The sequence below is a fragment of the Anguilla rostrata genome, chromosome 19, assembly GCF_018555375.3.
Source record: "Anguilla rostrata isolate EN2019 chromosome 19, ASM1855537v3, whole genome shotgun sequence".
NCBI classification, from domain to species: domain Eukaryota; kingdom Metazoa; phylum Chordata; class Actinopteri; order Anguilliformes; family Anguillidae; genus Anguilla; species Anguilla rostrata.
The window spans coordinates 10,887,700-10,905,847 of NC_057951.1; the positions used below are offsets into that span (position 1 = coordinate 10,887,700).

Below are 18,148 nucleotides of genomic sequence, written 5' to 3' on the forward strand. Positions count from 1 at the left end.
GGCTCACACATACAGGTTGTTTCTTTTTTTACTGTGTCGTGATGCGGATAGCGCTCCCTCACCCCCACCCCCCCCCCCCCCCCTGCACATCGCTCATTAGTCTGAGATAAGGCGCGCGTACACAGCTGACGCTCGCCTGTTACTGGCTGGGGCACGAACGCAGCCTGGCGAGTTCTGGAGAAACGGAGCCTGTGACTCAGAGCGCTCGTCCGTCCCCCTTGACGATGCGGGCCCGATCCAAACCTGACCTCCGCGATCGTTAAGACCCGCCATCCCACCTGCATGGGCAGCTGGTTGTGTGATATTAGAAACGGGGCCTGCAGCGGAGCTACTGGTGAACCTTCACCCTGAAAACACTGAGCAAAACTCTCTGTTTACAGCATAGCACAGAACTTTATGGCCTTTTGCATCTACTCCACTAAACTGGGCTGGCTGCTGTACCGGGGCCTTGTGGAGACCTGAGAGGTAATTTATACAAAATCGTTAAGGCGAAGTAGACCCAACACCCCCCCCCCCCACCACCATCGCCCCTACCACCGTCAACTCCCCCACCCTAAAATCCTGGACAAGGCGCAGGTCACTCTGCGTAAACCAGGGGGGTAATATACCAGGGGGTATATAAGGACTCTAGTGCATGATGTTTCCCAAGGACAGCCAGGATCACCTCTCCCTGCGGCCGTGGGGAAACGGCACAGAGGCAGCAGGGGAAGGAGAGTCAGCTGCTGCGTGGCTGCGGTGTGCCAGCCGAGCCAAATGAGCCGAGCGAACAAAAGCCCGTCACACAGAGTCCCACGCGGCATTCTGGGAGCTTCTGTCACCCCCGCTGGCCCCTGCCTGCGCCCAGCCTCAGAGCCGGGCTGATAAGGGCTCTGCGCGGCAGGCCTAGACATCCTCGGTCTGTCACGCAGGTGATGCGTCGGCGATGGCGCTGAGCAAGGTGCCGGGGAGGGAGAGGGAGGGAGGGGGGGAGTGAGGGAGGGGGGCCAAATGCTCACCTGGCTCCCTATACCTGTCAGAAGGATTAATGGGACACGCATCCCTGCCCCTGCCTGTGACTGTTCCGAACATCTGCGCTCTTTCTTCTCTATATATATCATGTATAATATTTCATTCCACAACATCTAAACCATATTTTGTACCATATTTTGAGACCAGTGGCTCTTCACTAAATCCTTTTGGCTGGCTGAGGCGATATTTCTATGTTGGATTTATCAGCCTGTACGCATGCGGCGTCTACTTCTGCGTCGGTACGAACCGAAGGTGTCTGTGTTTTTAAGAAGCGGCGATGGAAAAGTCCAAATGAAATATGATCCGGGGGGGGGGGGGAGAACGTGCCCTGTTGTGAAAACATACGGTCCAGATGGAAACACTTCATTGTGCTCAATTTGCTGCGCCGCCACGCGGGTTTTCTCCACGGCAACGCCGCCATTCCCGCTGGCGCATACGTCTCCTGTTCTCCCCGTTCTGTCTGCCGCTGCACGGTCCAGGACTCAACTACCTGGGGGACTGAACAAGAAAAAAGTTTTAAACTTGGAGAAAAAAAAACATTTAAGATATGCAAAAACTGATTTTTTTTCTTCATTGTTCATTTTGTAAAGCCTGATCCACTCTAGCGACACGGTGCTCGGCCCACCAGTGTTGGAAGACAGACTGGCATTTATGTGACCTAATGGTGCCTCTTTAGCCTGAGCTGCTGCTGTTGCTCTGCGGAGCTGTGCATACACTTGCATCATGTCCTGGATTTACATTTAGTCTGGTGTAGCTGAGGAAACGTTATTGAATTGAAGGTTTAATGTTTGCAGTCATTTTTGTGAGGTGTGGGGAATGCTCTGAAATATGTGCTTTAAACATTCAGGTCTCTTAAGTTGTCATTTTGTCCTAAGTTGTCGTATCCCTGGGTTCTTGACTGTGCTGTGAAGCCTCAGCTTGAATATACATGTTCTGCTCTCGACGCATCACAAAGCTTTAGCTCTGTCTTAGATTAGACTAGAAACTCTTTGGCTTTTTGGAAACCCGAAAAACTCCTTAGACAGCCAAAAAAACGAAACAAAAAAACATTACATAGATAAAAATATGGGAGTTATTCCTTATGCATTACTTTCTCTCTTGCTTTTTCATTCCGAGCCGTGCTGGTGTAAAAGTTTTGATCTTGATTTTCCTTTAGCTCGAGGTGCTGTTTCTCAGCTGTTTGTTTAGTGCGGTGTGTGGTTATAGAGCTACGCGAGTGGGTTTCTGATTACAGAGAGTCGTTCATATTTCAGTAGTGTTCGGATAGGCTGATTTATGTGGGTTGAACCGCGGCTCCTCTCTGTGATGCCCCCTTGTGATTGGGATGACTGATAGCGGTCCGGTCGCGCCGGCCCCGCCGCTGCGCCTCCATCTGAACGGGACCTCGTGCTAATTGCCCCTCGGCCCGATATTTCCCTTACAGGCGATTCCGCTCCTCGTGGCGCGTCGGCGGGCACTTTGTTTTGGAGTAACAGGATGGAGATGATTAAGAGTAAATGACTCCTTCACTTGCTCGAGAAGCACTCGAGCACTGTTTTCTGCCCTCGTGCTGCCTGGGGAAATTAAGAGAGACTAGCCAGTAATTTCAGCGCTCCAAAACAATTATATGCGCAATCAATTGCGGGAGATTGGCTTTCGTGTCGCGCCGCGTGTGCTAACGAAATGCGCTGTCGTCTTTTGGAATGGGAAGCCTTTTGGTGCTAATGTCCTCGGTGAGTGAGGTAGAGATGAGAAGCACTATCAACCTGTGTGATCAGACCAGAGGAGTCGGTGATGAGTGATGCGCATTCTGTCAAGGGTGTGTGGGGCCTGTCTGCGCTGAGGATAAATTAAGTAAACAACAAACGAGACGGCAGATTTAAAATGGTAATGACTGCAGTGATTAATAGACAAGCAATGTGTATATACAGTAGCTAGGTTTTGGAATTGGTAGTTGGGTATTCACACTTGTCTGTGCGATAGAGCCAGGGATGTAAAAAAAAAAAGCAGATGTAATTTTGAACTATGAACTAGAAATATGAATTTTTATGTTAGTAACTTCGGAATGCACTACAGTAACACAGTAAATATATATGTAAATAAACAGTGGCGCAATGTTCCTACGTTGTCTCGATTATGTATGAATAGAGAGTTGTTCATTTCTCCTTGTTGTGTAGTTCAGTTTGGGGTTAGTCTTAAATCTTCATTTCTGAAATAAATGGGCAAAGACAAACTCTGCGGTTAACAGCACAAGCAATCTACGCGAGCATGCTGTGAAATTCATGGGAAAATGTAATGGGCACTTTTTAAATTGTATTTATTTTAGATCTTAGAAATTCTGGGCCAAGTCTGGAAAGCAGACTGTAGATGTAAACACATTTCATATTTCACACACGGCCTTGCTAGCCCTTTATCACTATTCATAGCACTACCTAACATCGTTCAAAATCAATCATAGCCACAAATGACTGGCATTAAATTTCCTCGAAGCATGACTCATTCGTTGTGATATGTTGCACTCGTGTTCATGAGAGAATGTAGCTTTGAAATTTCCTGTGTTTATAAATGCATTTACCTCCTAGAATATGGACTTAAATGCTGGCGTGTCGATCAATGTTCCTTTTCTATTTTTATGGAAAATACGCAAAGATGAAGGGACAACCTATTAACCACTAACTTGCTTTAAAACAGGCAGGAGAAGCTGCTTTTATATTCGCTCACTGAACTATCTGGGGTATTGCTCTTACGGGGCGTTAATTTGTGCAGTGCAAATACAGAAAAAAAATCACTCAGACAAGTTATCTTTATTACTTAACACATCTGAGAGCTCCAGCTTTATATATTTAAAGAACATGTAATGGACTTGCATGCTGACTTTTATATCAAGCGTTAATGCCGTTCTATATGGAATAGAAGCTCGCCAGCTGATTGGCTGAAACCGAGATAAGAGGCAAATTTGCTCTATATTTACTCCTACAGCCCGTCACTGCGGGCCCTACCTGGTAGATCTGCTTGGACAGACTTTCCCAGCCCCTCCAAATCAAACGGCATTATTCACTGGTCATGTTTGCTTTTCCTTCCCCGATTGCTCCAGATGTTTGGAAACGGGAATGTTATTTACTCCTGCGCTCCTCCCCGATGGAGCGGAGTTACGGTTTCACAACAAATTATCCGGTTGGCCGCTGACTTCCCCAGCACGTCATTAACTTTGCATTTGGCTTCGCGTGGATCAACCATCTGGAACTTAAAAGCGGTTATAGAGTCAGTATAGCAAACCTGGGTTTTAAAATTATTTTTTATTTTTTTCTTTGGACGCCATGAGCAAATGTCCGATTCCAGGATCTGTAGTTTGCCTTAGTTATTTCTGAAAAGAGCTGTGCAGCCTGAAAATTAAAAAAATGAAGGCTCCATTGAACTAATATAAGCATAGAGGGATTTATGGCAGAGTGTATGTTCGGTGTTCTACATAATAAGTTAAATCAATAATTACAGTAAGCCCATTATTCGGTTGTTAACATCAGTGCGATTGGCTACGTCCCCAGACTGCGGTCTGTCTTTGTCCTTTCTTTTGGAAAGCGGTGACGTGCGTCTGGTCTCTCTATCCACCTTATTATCTTGCTGCAGTCAAAGGGCATCATTAAATCCACCGCAGATCAATGATGCCAGTCGCAGCCTTGATTTAAAAGCAGAGGCGGCGTAAAAATTGCATGCGATTTTTTGACGGGATAGAAAAAAAAAAAAAGTTTTGCTGAAAGGTTCTCTCCTGAATTGATCCTTTCCAGAGGCAGCGCTTCCATTTGTGAGTCTGGCTGGTAGCCTTTTGCTTCTCATGCGCCGACTGCACATTAAAATATACCATTAAGTGATTTCAGACTCCTCATTGAGCTCTCCTTGGATTTTGATTCCAGTCATTGTATGCTGTCTTATGCAGAACGCAGACAAATCAAAAGTTATTTATGTAATTGTCACGATACACTTCACAGACAACCCTGTCCTAGACCCCCACAGGTGCAAGCCTAAGGCAGCAGTGGCAAGGAAAAACTCCCTGTAATCGATAGGAAGGAACCACGGGGGGAACCCATCCTCCTCTGGTCGGCTCAGGATTAAGCTTTGTGCAAACACGGTCCGTCAGTCAACGTTCATGATAATCTTTATTTAATTTAATTTTTTTAGTGCAAAAACGGAAGTTTTGGCTGGTTTCATTTGTTTTTTTTAACGTCCCGGGATGGCGGTGGAAATTCATACAGGCTTCAGTATGTTTAAGGGCCATTTCATTAGTCTTATGATACCAGTGCAGTTAAGACTTATTTAAAGTAATGTGCAGAAAGACAGCTAAACAATTAAGAGGTTAGCACAGGTGTTTAGTGAGAGAGCTAATTCATCTGTGTGCTCATTTATCTCCGCTACTTCTGCTGGTGAGCCTCAGGGTTGTTGTACAACTGGCCCTTCTGATTTATAGCTATCTTGCAGTTGATTTATAGTTATTATTCTTGTAGTGCAAAGAATAAGTCATGGCTAGCAACGTAGCGAGCTTGGCAGGCTGATTTAAATTCCAACATTGGGTGTTTGGGAAAAGAAAACAATGGCACTTGGCCTCTGTGATGGCCCTTGTCACTTAAACACTCATTTAGTTATTTCTGTTCAGGAATGTGTCCATCTTGCTGCCACATAAATTGCCTCTTACAAGTTCAAAATCAATGTCCATTCCAGGATGTTTAGTTTCGATTGTCAGTTATAGACTGGGCCGTAGCTATGGATTCTGGGCCCCCCTTTTTTAACGAAACACATTGAATTTTTTTTAACAGTGCCAGCCCCCCAAGTTGTAGGCCCCTGTAATCGCCATGGCCTTTCACCTCTCTAGCGACTGCCTTGCGTAGGGAGCGAAGGTCCTAGTCTGCCGTCATGGCCGTAGCCCATCCCTGGTCGTCCGTCTGTCCTTCTCTGTCTTCGCTCTGCTAACATTCTGCTGCTGAACATTCTGTGGGCCAAACAGAGGAACCCGAATTCAGCCCAGCCCTATAAATAAGTGCTGTGCTGTTCAGTAATGGGACACCGGTGTGTCAGGCTTCACCGTTTGCACTGTCCTGCTGAATTGGTGCACGGTATCGACCCAGTGCGGTATCTGTGTGTTCACTCACAGCATTCTCGACAGGTAAAGTGCTTGCAATTGACCCCTTTCTTTTCAGTAAATGTCTACGGCTGTTTTCTGACTCGTTCCAAGTGCCGCTTGTGTCCTTGGCTAACTGCAAAGGCAGTCAGATCTTGAGCTTTAAAAAATAAAAACAAATAAAAAAAAAAATGTATTGGCCTTTTTCTCATTTTTCTCGCAATTTGGAAGGCCCAGTTTTAAGAGAGCCAAAGTGCGTTCCAAAGAATGTTCAGCCAGCCGCCGATTCTTTCCACTCCACTGCTCCAGCAGCAGAACGGCACAAAGAGTCCCAGCTGACAATTTTACGGTTCCCAGAACACTGAAGTTTCTCAAATGTTCCACGTCCCCCGCAATCAGTGTGTTTTATTTGTTCTTTTTTTTTTCTTTTTTGTTGATGCTCTTGGCTGCTTGGATATGTGTTCTGGCAACAATTTGTGTTGATGCAAATTGCAAATTGCAAAAAAAAAAAAAAAAAAGGTGAAACCAAGAAAGAAGTGCGTCAGCTCGGTCCAGGTTCCGAGGGGTCACAGAGCGCAACAGCAGTCCTGTAGTCAGTAGTGCCCCTTAGGGTGCCTGAGCGATCGAGCCTGTGGTCTTCGCTCACCGTTTGGCCACGTCACCGAGCGGCTGACCCCTGACCCTTCGTCCGTACGGCACGCAGGAGAAGCAGCGCTTCCTGACCGACGTGCTCCATGAGGTGATGCTGCTGGACGGCTTGGCCAGCTCCCACCCCATCTCCCAGGAGGTCTTCCAGGCCACAGACATCGACAGGGTCTTCGACTGGATCGCCTACAAAAAGGTGAGGGGTTTCTGTACCTGGGCTTTCATAAAAATAATGACCTTAATCTTGTAGAGCACAGCTCATACAGTGGAGTGGAAATGCATCAGAAAGTGGGGAAAATACATGCATACATGGGGGAAGGGTCCAATCCTTTTGAGAATGCAATAACACATAGATGATGTGATGCATTTCTCACGGTTCCTTGGAGTTTATATTTAAAATATTTGAAAGGTTATTGCTTTGTCTGGGGGTGAGTATGTGCACAATAAACAGCCGTTTTAAATTATTTTTGAATTATTTTACTGTTTTTTTTTATTTTTTCAAGATTCATTGTTTTACATAAGCTCACACGAGAGATTAATCAAGTTCAAGTGCGTGAGAAAATCATAAATCTGTAGGACGAACGTCTCCCCAGTGGGTTCTGATTGGGAACTCAATATCGCGCTATTATCCCTGTTTCTAATTAGAAATCTGTGTTTTGGACGGCGTGGGCCGGCTGGTTTTAGTTTGCTTTCCTCAGGTCGCCCGGGGTAACCATCAGCGCTGCGGGGGTAACGTTCCTGAGGGATGAGCATTTATATCACTCCTGAAAGCCCGGGCGTAATGAGAGCCACATGCTATCCAGCACACTCGCCTCTCACCCAGTTCAGACTGAAGCCGGACTGTGCCTCAGCCTGGATTTGAACCCAATGTACCCCGCCTGTTTGAAACCTTCACACTGGCTGCTAGGCAGCGAGCAGAGGGCCCAAATGTTCTAAAGCAGGGGGTGTCCAGTCTTACCCGAAAAGGGCCGGTGCAGGTGCAGGTTTTTGTCTTAGCCCAGCTCTAAGACCCCTGATTTGACTTGATTGAAGACCACGATTAGTTAATTAGTTGAATCAGGTGTCATAGTGCAGGGCTAGAACAAAAACCTGCACTCACATCGGCCCTTTTCAGATGAGTTTGGATACCCCTGTCCTAAATGTTTAGAATCCATCCCAGTTTCTGGTGTTTCCGTCCAAACTGGGGAGAAACTTATCAGATTTACCTGCCACCAGAAATAGAGGTTAATGACTGAAGAGGCAGTGTGTAAAATGGCAGTTGGTGGTAACCATAGCATCTAGGGTGTCTAGCCTCACTTTGGCATTCCCTTTATACTGAGGTGTTGTGGTTGTGTATTATTCAGTGTGATGACTGCTTCTGCTGTTGGTTTCTGCACCAGACTGGATGCCGGTCCAGCTGTGTCCCTGCAGAGAAGGCAGTCATTGTGCTCTCGCTGTGGGAATCGCCGCGGTGCTGATCCAGGCTCCTAATGTCCGCTCCTCTCTCTTAATCTCTGTGGCAGGGGGCAGCCCTGATCCGGATGCTGGCCAACGTGATGGGGCAGCCGGTGTTCCAGAGGGGTTTAAATGTAAGTACCGGGCAGCTGTGTCTCTCCCACAGCACGCTGTTTCTCTCTATCTCTCTCTCTCTTTCTCTCTCCTTCTGTCTTTCACTCACGCAGAGGAGCTTGTGCGCACACACACGCACATCCACATCCACACACTCAGCTCACATAGGTGCCTTGCCAGTCTATAGAGATGGGGGACCCGGGGGGGCTGGACTTTTTGAGGAGTTGGGTGTACAGATATATATATATATATGTCTTTGAGTTTTCCCACAATGCAGCAGTGCTTGGCCTGGGCTGCGGAGCGACTCGGGAGGGGGGTGATGAATCTTTTATTTACAGCAGACCCTGCGGGGGCTGTGTGTGACTGCCGCCCGCAGGGAGAGAAGCCACCCCCTTGTTGTTTTTTTGGTCGCCCCAGGTGGGTGCATTTTTTTTGGCAGGAACCCCCCAAGGGTTCGGCACAGTGCCGCGTGCGCCTGGCGTTTGATTTATTCTCCCCCCACCCCCCCCCCCCTTGCCTGTGCTGAGATGCCATCCCGCTGGCATTAATCAGCCCTCCTCTCAAAGTCACTGAACAGACTCCTCACGCTAACACACAGGCACACGCGACGTGAAAACGACCGCGTGTCGGCCCACACAGGCACACCACGCACCGTGGTCCACACTGCACACACCCAACAGGCACACGCTACGTGCCTACACCTTCGTCACAGCACGCACGTACGTGCCACAGCACGCACGGTCAGCCACACGGCAACGCACGCTACTGAAACACGGCACATGCACGTGCACACACACAGAGCACGCTCACGAGCGTGTGTTTGTCTCTCCCGGTTTTTATTGTTGTTATTCATTCATTGCTTTTAAATTTATCATCTCCCTTTATGGAGTTATTGTTCTCTGTAACAGCACCCTGCTGTGATCTCTAATCAGTTCCACACTGTGCTAATGGTGGGTGAAGCATTGTTTGAATTGAGTGGATGGGGTGCAGAACGCTGGCTTGGCAAACTCAGCAGAGAATTGTGCGTTAATTAAGGTGCACACCGGTCGACACTGGGGGTCTTTGCTCCTGTACCATTTCACACAAATCCAGCACTGACAGCATTGTGTAAGTCGTGAGCAAAGCAATTATATTAAACTTTTTATAAATATTTCTCTCAGGAGTTTTAATTGCAATTTATTTTCTTTTGGCAGTGAATTAAACTGCAAACGTGCAAATGCGTAAGAGAGTAAATGTGCCTCAAATGTAAAACTTAAGCAAATCTGTCTCGGTAACTAAAGTTGAAAGTGTAAATATAAATTGCCATGTTCTCAGTCTGGGATCATTGAATTTCAGTCTCGAGTTGCACAGAAGATTGTTGTTAATGGACATTTATTGTTAGAAATGGAAAAGGCGCACTTACACAGAATGATTTGACAATTTAATAATGTGCAAGGGAACAGATATCTGAGTTAGCATTAATCTTGCATTAGCTTGATCTGTGAAGATGTGTTCTCTGCTTATGAAACGCATTACAGTCGAGTCATGCTCTGTGCATTATTGCAATAAGGAGGCTTAAATGAAACCTCAAATTTAATTCTTAATTAAACATGAATGTCTTTGCATTGTGTGTTAGCGCAGTCAGGCCTGAATCCTCTATTGAAAAACCAGACGAGCCCAAAGTGACGCTCGTGTCGGTGAACGTGGGAGATGTTTGCCTTGCGTCTGATTAATCTTCCTCTGTGGTTCTCCAGCACTGCTGCACCTAATGATTGGACAAGTGTCATAGCTCTGGATGTGTCACTAAGCGGGCCACTATGGCCATAGGACTTAGAGCGGGGCTGCCCTAACCCTGTACCTGGAGATCTGCGGCCATGTAGGCTTCCATTTCAACCCTAACACTGCACACCTCATTCAGCCGGAGAGCTAATGTGTAGAATCAGGTGTGCAAAGTTAGGATTGAAATGAAAACGAACCTGAAGGTAGATCTCCAGGATCTAACTTCTGGTAGAATTTACTATGGCTGTTGTGACCTACTTAGGCACTTACTTAGGCCCAGCTATGACATGTGTCCAAGAACAGTTATTTTGGAGGGTTCTGGGTTTTACTGGGTGCAGTTATCCAGCTAACTAAATCCAGCTTTGTGAAACAGAGCCCTGGTAATTACTAATAATCAGTATTTACTTCATGCAGTAACCTAGGTTAAATCAAATCAAAGCAAATACAGGGCCAAAGAAAGGCCAGAGAGTTTTTTGGGTGAAGGAAGTATTTTAATCTCCATTTGGAATTTTTTGTCTCCCAAGGCTTGGGAACTATGTCTGTGGGGTCTATTGAGGTTAATCAGCGTCTTAGATGTGCTTCTGGGTGTGGGAGCGGCGGTGCCCCCCCAGCCAGTGTGCGGTAATCAGCGGCCTCATTAAAAGCCTCTCTCTGATGCAGCGCCGCTACCTCAGAACACACAGCAGCTCATCTGCTCAGCTTTGAATCTCGACCTTCGCAGGTCAAAGGTCAAAGGGCAGCGTTTAGACTCGGGCGTCTTGTGCGGTGAGACGAGAGAAAACGGCAAAAGGAAAGTCTTAATGGAGCGATAGGTTAAGATGTATAAGGCAGAGGTGAAGGCAATTACAGTAATTAGAGTTTATGAGTGATGAAGCCGGTCTCACAGCGGAAGAGAGGGAGAAAGCGCGGAGGAAGAGAGGGAGAAACCGTGGAGGAGAGAACCTCGCAGTCGAGCTTCTGTGAGCGGAGGGGCAGACCATGTGATCATGGAGTCAGAGTTGGTCTATTTCTGGCAGCGTGGAGGACGGAACAGATGCACTGCCCAGCATCGCATTCATTAAGCGCGCTGGTTTCACAGGAATTAAATTCACTCTTCGTTTAATGTGCTACTGTGCACCGAAGAGTCAGGCCCAGCAGTAGTTTGCATCTTATGAACATCTGCGTGATTCAGGCCAATACCAGGCAGTCTGTGCCACGGATCGTTTGGCTGTGATCTGTCTGAGATGTGTTTGGGGTTAGTCAGCGTTGCGAGTCTTATTCATCTTTACACTGGAGTAAATATTTTGGCAAAAGAGGTTTTTATAGCTTAATTGGAGAAGTGGGGTTGATGTAGCAGAGAGCCGGAAAGGGACTTATCCTACAGTACAGGACGATGTGGAGGATTCCTTTTTCCTGAAAAGGAAGAGCGTGAAACAAACATCAAACTTCAAATTGTGCTTGCCATGTATATTTATGTGTCTTGCATTATGTATGTGAGGCGATGATGCTGGTTTCATTACATAATAGAATGTTCCGGAATGTTCAGGATTTCTGTGATGTATTATTCAGCGTCTGTGCGCAGTAAAGGTGGCATTTATAGCACCTTTTATATATGCCCTGTGTAAAAAAAAAAAAAAAAAAAAAAACTTTCCTCTGGAGGCTTTTTTCTGCCCGTTGGATGCTTTCAGAGTGTCCACATTGCATTACTTTTCCAGTTCACAATTATCACCCGAATCCAGTGTGGCTCCTCCAGAGTGCTTACTGCACCGAATCTGCCAAGCTGACTTTTCCAGCTAGCTCCCCCCCCGCCTGCTATTGTACATTAGCATAATAAAATAGGCACTCCTCCGTCCATTTTCACACGTTATCGGAGCCGTTATATCAATGGGAACCGGCTCCCACCGTAACAAAGGAGAGCTCTTTTCTGTCTTCTGCCGGTTTAAAAAAGTGGAAGTAGCTGTTAATAGGATCGCCATTGCCTTTCTCAGAAAGCAGAGCAAATTTAATCTCATTCTCATCCTGGGTGTCCAGAAAGACGGCCTTTCATTAGAGTCTCCTTGTGAATTAGGTATCATCTTTATAACAATCTGCTGAGTTTTTTTTTTTTTTTTTTTTAATCCACCAAAAAGTTTTGTAAAATGCATTAATCTATACCGGCAAGACAATTATACAGAGAACGATGAGAGCGATCGGATTTATCACATTACAGAGCGGCCTGACTAAGCTGTTTCTAGGGAGTCCAGGTCAGATTTAGTTGTAATAACCCTGCATAATGGAAATTAATTCAGAATAATAATAAAGCCTGACAGTGAGTGGGTGCTGGGGAGAAGAAAACTATTCTAGTAACACTGGGATGGTGAGGAAATTAAATTAGGCCTATACTCGTCTGCTCTCTGAGCTGGCAGATCCATAGGCAAACCCCCTTGACTTGTGTTAGAGAGAAGTTAAACTGTGATCTCCTTAAGCCTTTTAAAGCGCAGCTTTGTCAAGCAGGGCTCTGTTCTGGAGGGTGTGTCTCCCTTTATACCAGCCTCCATGTTTAAAGTTAATCCCGCCAGAAAGCACAATGTAAATGGATCAGATTCAGAGGAGTCCCCAAGGAAAACAATGGGTGGCACAGATAGCAAATTAAAGTAAAAGTATTTCTCACGATTTTCCGTCATTTCTTTTTTCCTAGCACAGAATTTTTTTCTGCTACTCTTCGTGCTCCTGTAAAGCACGTTTGCCATTGGCTTCTGGGTCACAGAAAAAGCATCGACCCAGCAGTTATCCTTTTTAAGCACACTGTGGGCAGATTCAGGAGTTACTCTGAAAATTCCTGGACATGGTGCCGGGTATTATTTATAGGCTGAAAAATGGTGTTGTAGCAGACGAGATGAGACTGAAGAATTGGAACATATCAGCCGACTGCAGTTCTTATTTCGGCCTTGAAGTTAACGAACCCAGGTGCATCCGTGCATGGCCTCTAACTGAAATAAGTTCTTGGTGCACTTCCATTTAAAACTCCTGCTTTGGAAACTGCTGTGTGGGGCCAGGAGCCAGTCGATTTATATCTTCAAGGCTATTATTATTTTTTTCTGAATTACCAATTTTATTTCTGTGCTTGTCTTTGGCTTTGGCTTTTCTGTTTGCTAGGTATTGGGGTTGGGGGGCCACACAAATGATTTAACTTCACAGTGATGGAGGTCAACAAAGTTGCTTTGTTTTCATTTCCTCCTGAAATATTTAGGTAAAAAAAATATGCCTTTCAAATTCTTAAATAAGGCTCGGTTATTACTGTAGCGCTGTTGTTGTGGACACCGTTTTCTCAGATAATTAATTCATTAGAAGTGTGTTGGCACTTACTCAAATCAACCAAATGACTGTGACTGTGAAAATTAACAAAATACCTTTACCCACATGCTTCTTGTAAAACTATGGAAATGAGTGCTTTGACAAATACCTTGTGCATTTCTCTCCTTTCTGAAAGTGTGGAAATGCACTGATTGTACTGGGCTCAACCCACTCCCATCCTCCAACATGCTCACGCGCACGCACACACACACACACACACACACACACACACTCACACACAGAGGCATGCCTACACACTGATGTACACCAGTAGCTTCTGATAGTGGGGGCGGGAAAAAAAAGCAAGAAAGGTGGAAAACACTGGTTTTATTTTTACTTCTACTCTCTGGTGACAATCGACAGGACTGATCAGTGTCAGAAGGGCTGTGACTAATTGTGACAGGCAGCCTGGAGCAGTGGGGCCTCCTCTGGAGCCTTGGCCAGAGGGCAGCTGGCAGCCGGCTGAGGGATCAGAGACAGCCAGAGAGAAAAGGGCCCTTTTGGCTCCTCTCTCTCTCTCTCATGTCTGCCTGGTGCTCTTCCAAGAGGTTCTCAGCCCGCGAGCCGAGAGCGGCCGCGTCTGCACGCGACGCCCAGGGGACCGAGCGCTCGCTCAGCGGCCCGGAGGGGCAGCAGAGAGGCGGAGCACGGCCCCCCCCCACCCCACTCAGGCTTAATCGCGCCCGCGGTCGCCGCGTGTCGAGCACCGAGCGGCATTAGGCCCAATCACAGCAGCCCCCGGTGAGCACGCCGCGCTGCCGCTCGCGTCCCCGCACCACGCAGAGGGAGGGAACGTCTCCGGCTCGGTCTTGGCAGCTGAGCGGGTTTGCAGCGGTTTGGGACGCGTCCTCAGTCCTGGGGGGGGCTAAAGACCCCTAACCGCTGGGGAAAAGAGATTCGCCCTCTTACCAGGCACCCGGACGCCCTGCGTACACACAGGCCCGGCTATGAAGCAGGAGCGCATGGGGGGTAAAAATAAAACAATGTACCTACACGCCACGCACGCACCAATTCAGGAACCCAGCTGTGAATTTTAAAAGGCAGGAATTGGATTTCCGTGGACGGCTGTGTTGCAGACGGCATCTGGGAGCTCATTAAACCCAATGAGAGCTTCTCTTTTGTCAGCCGGGTTTAAGTAGGTATCCGTTTACTCTGTTAGCTCCACCGAAGATCTAATTTTACACCCGCCATAATTTAATGACTGCATCTCTCTGGATGCTTTCCTTGCATGTGTTGCCTGGGTAAACATCATCAGTGATGCAAGTACGGTGTAAAAAATGCCAGCAGAAATTGAATTTAGCATAGTGGGTACACAAGATTATGACTGTGGTGCTGCTATAAAAATAAAAAAAAGTCCTGTTAATGTTGTTACTGGCCTAGGATTTAATGGCAGTTTTTCAATGTGATGGTCTCATGCGTGAAATGGCATGCGCGCACGCGCACACACACACAGACACACCTAAAAGCTGGGTGAATTCCCAGTGTACAGGACCATGATGGCAGCTTTATTGGTCAATAAACTGGAGCCTGGCTGGCTCAGTCTCTTTGACTGGGGATCTGCAGTAATAAATGTTTCAGACGGGCACCTACCCAGCTAGCAACAAGTAGCGGCTTTTATTATTGAATTGTATGTGCCCGGCAAACAAAAAAAAAACTGCTTGTTTCAATCTAAATAATGACATTTGTGTGCGGGCTAATGTGCTTCCTGCTTGCATACCCTTGTTATGTTTTCTGTCTCGAGATTAGATTCTGTGTACTGTATTGACTAATAGCACATAACTGAGATTTAAGAGTGGCGTATTTTGCATTTGCATTAGAGTGATTAGCAGACACTCTTATCCCGGGAGACCTGCAAAGTGCATGAAGAATGGCTCGGCGAAAAGGCAGTAATGGTGCTGAGTTTTCAGTGAGGATATTGCGCTGCGAGCAGTATAATGGATTTGATGGCACTGTGTAAAATGTAGCACAAGTACGTCCAAGGATACACAAGCAAAATTCAGCGTTTTAGAGCCAGGATGCAGTTTGAACGAGCCGGGCTCTCAGTCCGTAGCGGAAAGATACGCGGTGACTCTGCTGTCCTGACTGTTGAGGAGAGCATTTTCCCCAGCCAGTAGGGCCAGAGCGGAGAGGAGACTCATCCCCAGTGTAAGGCAGTGCCTTACGCTTTCCTGTAGGCTAGACATTTAGGTTTTTGCGCTTCATTTCAGCCACAATGGCTGAGTAGTGGAGGGAGAGAGGGTGTAGCGTGTGATGTGTGAGAATGAGCCGTTCTCTCACCGTAGGCGTGTGAAAGGAACTGGCGAGGCGCGGGACGTGTTCAGGAGGGCAGCCCTGCCGAATTCACAGCGGACGCCGTGATGAGATGAGCCTGCCAATGCAATTGGGTGTGCCGAATTGGGAGAAGCAGAGAAAATTTTGGACGAAAATTGGTTTATGGTATTTAAAAAAAAAAAAAAAAAAAACCCACTTGCAATATGAAGGAGCAGCGGCCTGAGCAGTATCAGTTCAGTCTGAACAGTAATGTTCTGTTCCTTAGAAACACACTTTACTGACGAGCACAATGCAGCCACCTTAAAAAAACGCTCCTGCGCAAGATTACTGCAAATCTCGCTCAGACAGCCAGTGACGGTTTGTACAGATCATATATCACACGTAACGGATTGCCTCTGTGCTGCCTGCGCGTCTGGAGATAACCTTGGGTGTTTCTCCGCTGTCGTCCGTTTCCCAGGCCGCTGCGCACGCGATAAGCGAAGCGATAGCGCAGCGCGAATCTGAATTGAAATCTGCCCGTCTCTGTTGCAGGACTACCTGTTGACGCACATGTACGGCAACGCAGCGAGGGATGACCTTTGGAACAAGTTCTCGGAGGTAAGGTCAAATTATTTTTTTCGGGTGTGATTACCGCCCGCCGGCTTTGAAAGAGCAGGCACCCCGTGGCTCTCCACATGGAGAGTGCTGGAGGTTGAAAATCAAATGGCCGTTTGGTGAAAAACTATTTATTTTCCACTAGTAGTTAGCCCCTTTTCCCCTGATTAAATACCCCCTGTCTATCAACACGGAGGTCAGGCCAGACTGTAAGTGCAGTTGTGTGGAGGCTTGTTTGATTATGGCTTAACTCGGCCCACATAGAATCACTTTGTGGCTACGACCGGTTCATTCTCACAAACACCGCCGTGTATAGTGAACTGGCTTTGCGCTGGTTTGTCCCTGAGATTTTCAGAATTATTATGATTGATTGGCTCTTCTAAAAAAAAGTGATTTTTATAAGTGGAAATGGAGCGACCTTAATAAAATCCAGTCGGGTCTCCGTAGCACAGCTTACTGGTGTACTTCATCAGCAGAAAAGTGTTTCAGTAGCACAGTGCTTGCTATCGAGTCCCCCTGTATGTAATATATGCTATGATGCATCACTGTGATGGATGAAGTTCCGTTTAAGCACATGTCTGAAGGTTATCCCATATAATACAATGCCAATATACAAGAAACAATTGTGTGTTTATACTTCTGCAGCCTGCTTATCATTGTAATGCCATAGAAATGGTGCCCCTGAGATCAGTCTCCCCAGAAGCCAACAGGCAGGGAGGGGTGCATCTTTGCCCCTGAAAGCAAATTTCTTTAGCAGTGGTAAAAATATATATATATATATATACACGGTGGGCACAAAGATTTGTTGTTATTTTCTGGAATTTTAAGTATCACATTAACTGATTTGTTAAAGGAACACCACATATCCTTGTGATTTGTTTATTATGGGTTCGCTGTACACATGAATATTTTATCTTATGGAACTTTTATGGTTTGTTTAGTGTTAAGACACTGTGCATTACTGACATTTACAATGTAATGGTATGCTTTTATCACCTGCTTCTCTGGCACGCGTTTCAGTTATTATAACCGTAGATAACCTGGGATTTCAAAACTTCATTTTTAATGTCCTTTAAAAAAAATATTAGTCTGTCTTTTCATTTGGCAAGCATCAGGTAGTAGAAAATAAAGTGTCTGTCAAATGGTGCTCTGAATAAGGCATCTGCTGTTGACAGTGCAGTAAAGCAGAAGCAGCTCACATCAGTGCTCCTGTAATATCATAAGCGGTATTATTTTTACCTTTTTTATTATTCAGTTAAGATGAAGGATATGTACTTTAATTATTTGGATTAGGTACTGAATGAGTAAAACATTAATGCTATGCTTATGATTTAAACATCTTGGTTGCAGCACCTGTTTCCAACATACCTCGGATATGTGGGGAATTTTCTTTCCTCAAAACATTTAGTCGATGTGTCAGTTGCCTACACAGTAGAATGGCCAGTGTTAATCCAACTCTAACAGAGTACATGTAAGTCCAATAGGGACCGCGTGTGTACACTGTAAGAGTTAATTTAACACTGAACGTTTTGCTGTGTGTGCCTCTCCTTCCAGTGGGACCCCAGGGTTAGCTCGTGTGTAGGGTTGCCAGATTTAGTTCAGTTTTTGTCAAAACTGGTTCCCCCTCGGAACCCATGTCAGATCAGGGAGTCACTGACAAGCTCCCAGTAAATTACTTGCATTACATTAATTACATTACAATTGTTTGGTCGGGACCACAAACTGGACATGTAAAACTAATTTGAACACTGGTCTTTCCGGTCAAAAACCGGACAACTGGCAAACTCTACTCACGCCAGAAGGAGCATCCCCTCTGAGCCAGTGTCTTCCTAACCCCTCTGTCCCGAGGGCCGCGGAGTCTAATAACAGGGCAATTAATCCCACGTCTCAGCCAATCGTCTTCAGCGAAATGGCCGAGCTCAGCTC

The 18,148-nt window shown here is 46.3% G+C and overlaps 1 protein-coding gene across 4 annotated transcripts in view; it reads left to right on the plus strand.

The window, feature by feature from the left end:
• Positions 1-18,148, plus strand: part of LOC135245482 (thyrotropin-releasing hormone-degrading ectoenzyme-like) — a 95,657-nt gene that overhangs the window by 52,721 nt on the left and 24,788 nt on the right. For all 4 annotated transcript variants that reach the window (XM_064318536.1, XM_064318537.1, XM_064318539.1 and 1 more), the window contains 3 exons: positions 6,798-6,935; positions 8,242-8,307; positions 16,160-16,225. In XM_064318536.1, coding sequence (XP_064174606.1) covers positions 6,798-6,935; positions 8,242-8,307; positions 16,160-16,225 — 270 coding nt within the window. The remainder of the gene's footprint in view (positions 1-6,797; positions 6,936-8,241; positions 8,308-16,159; positions 16,226-18,148) is intronic.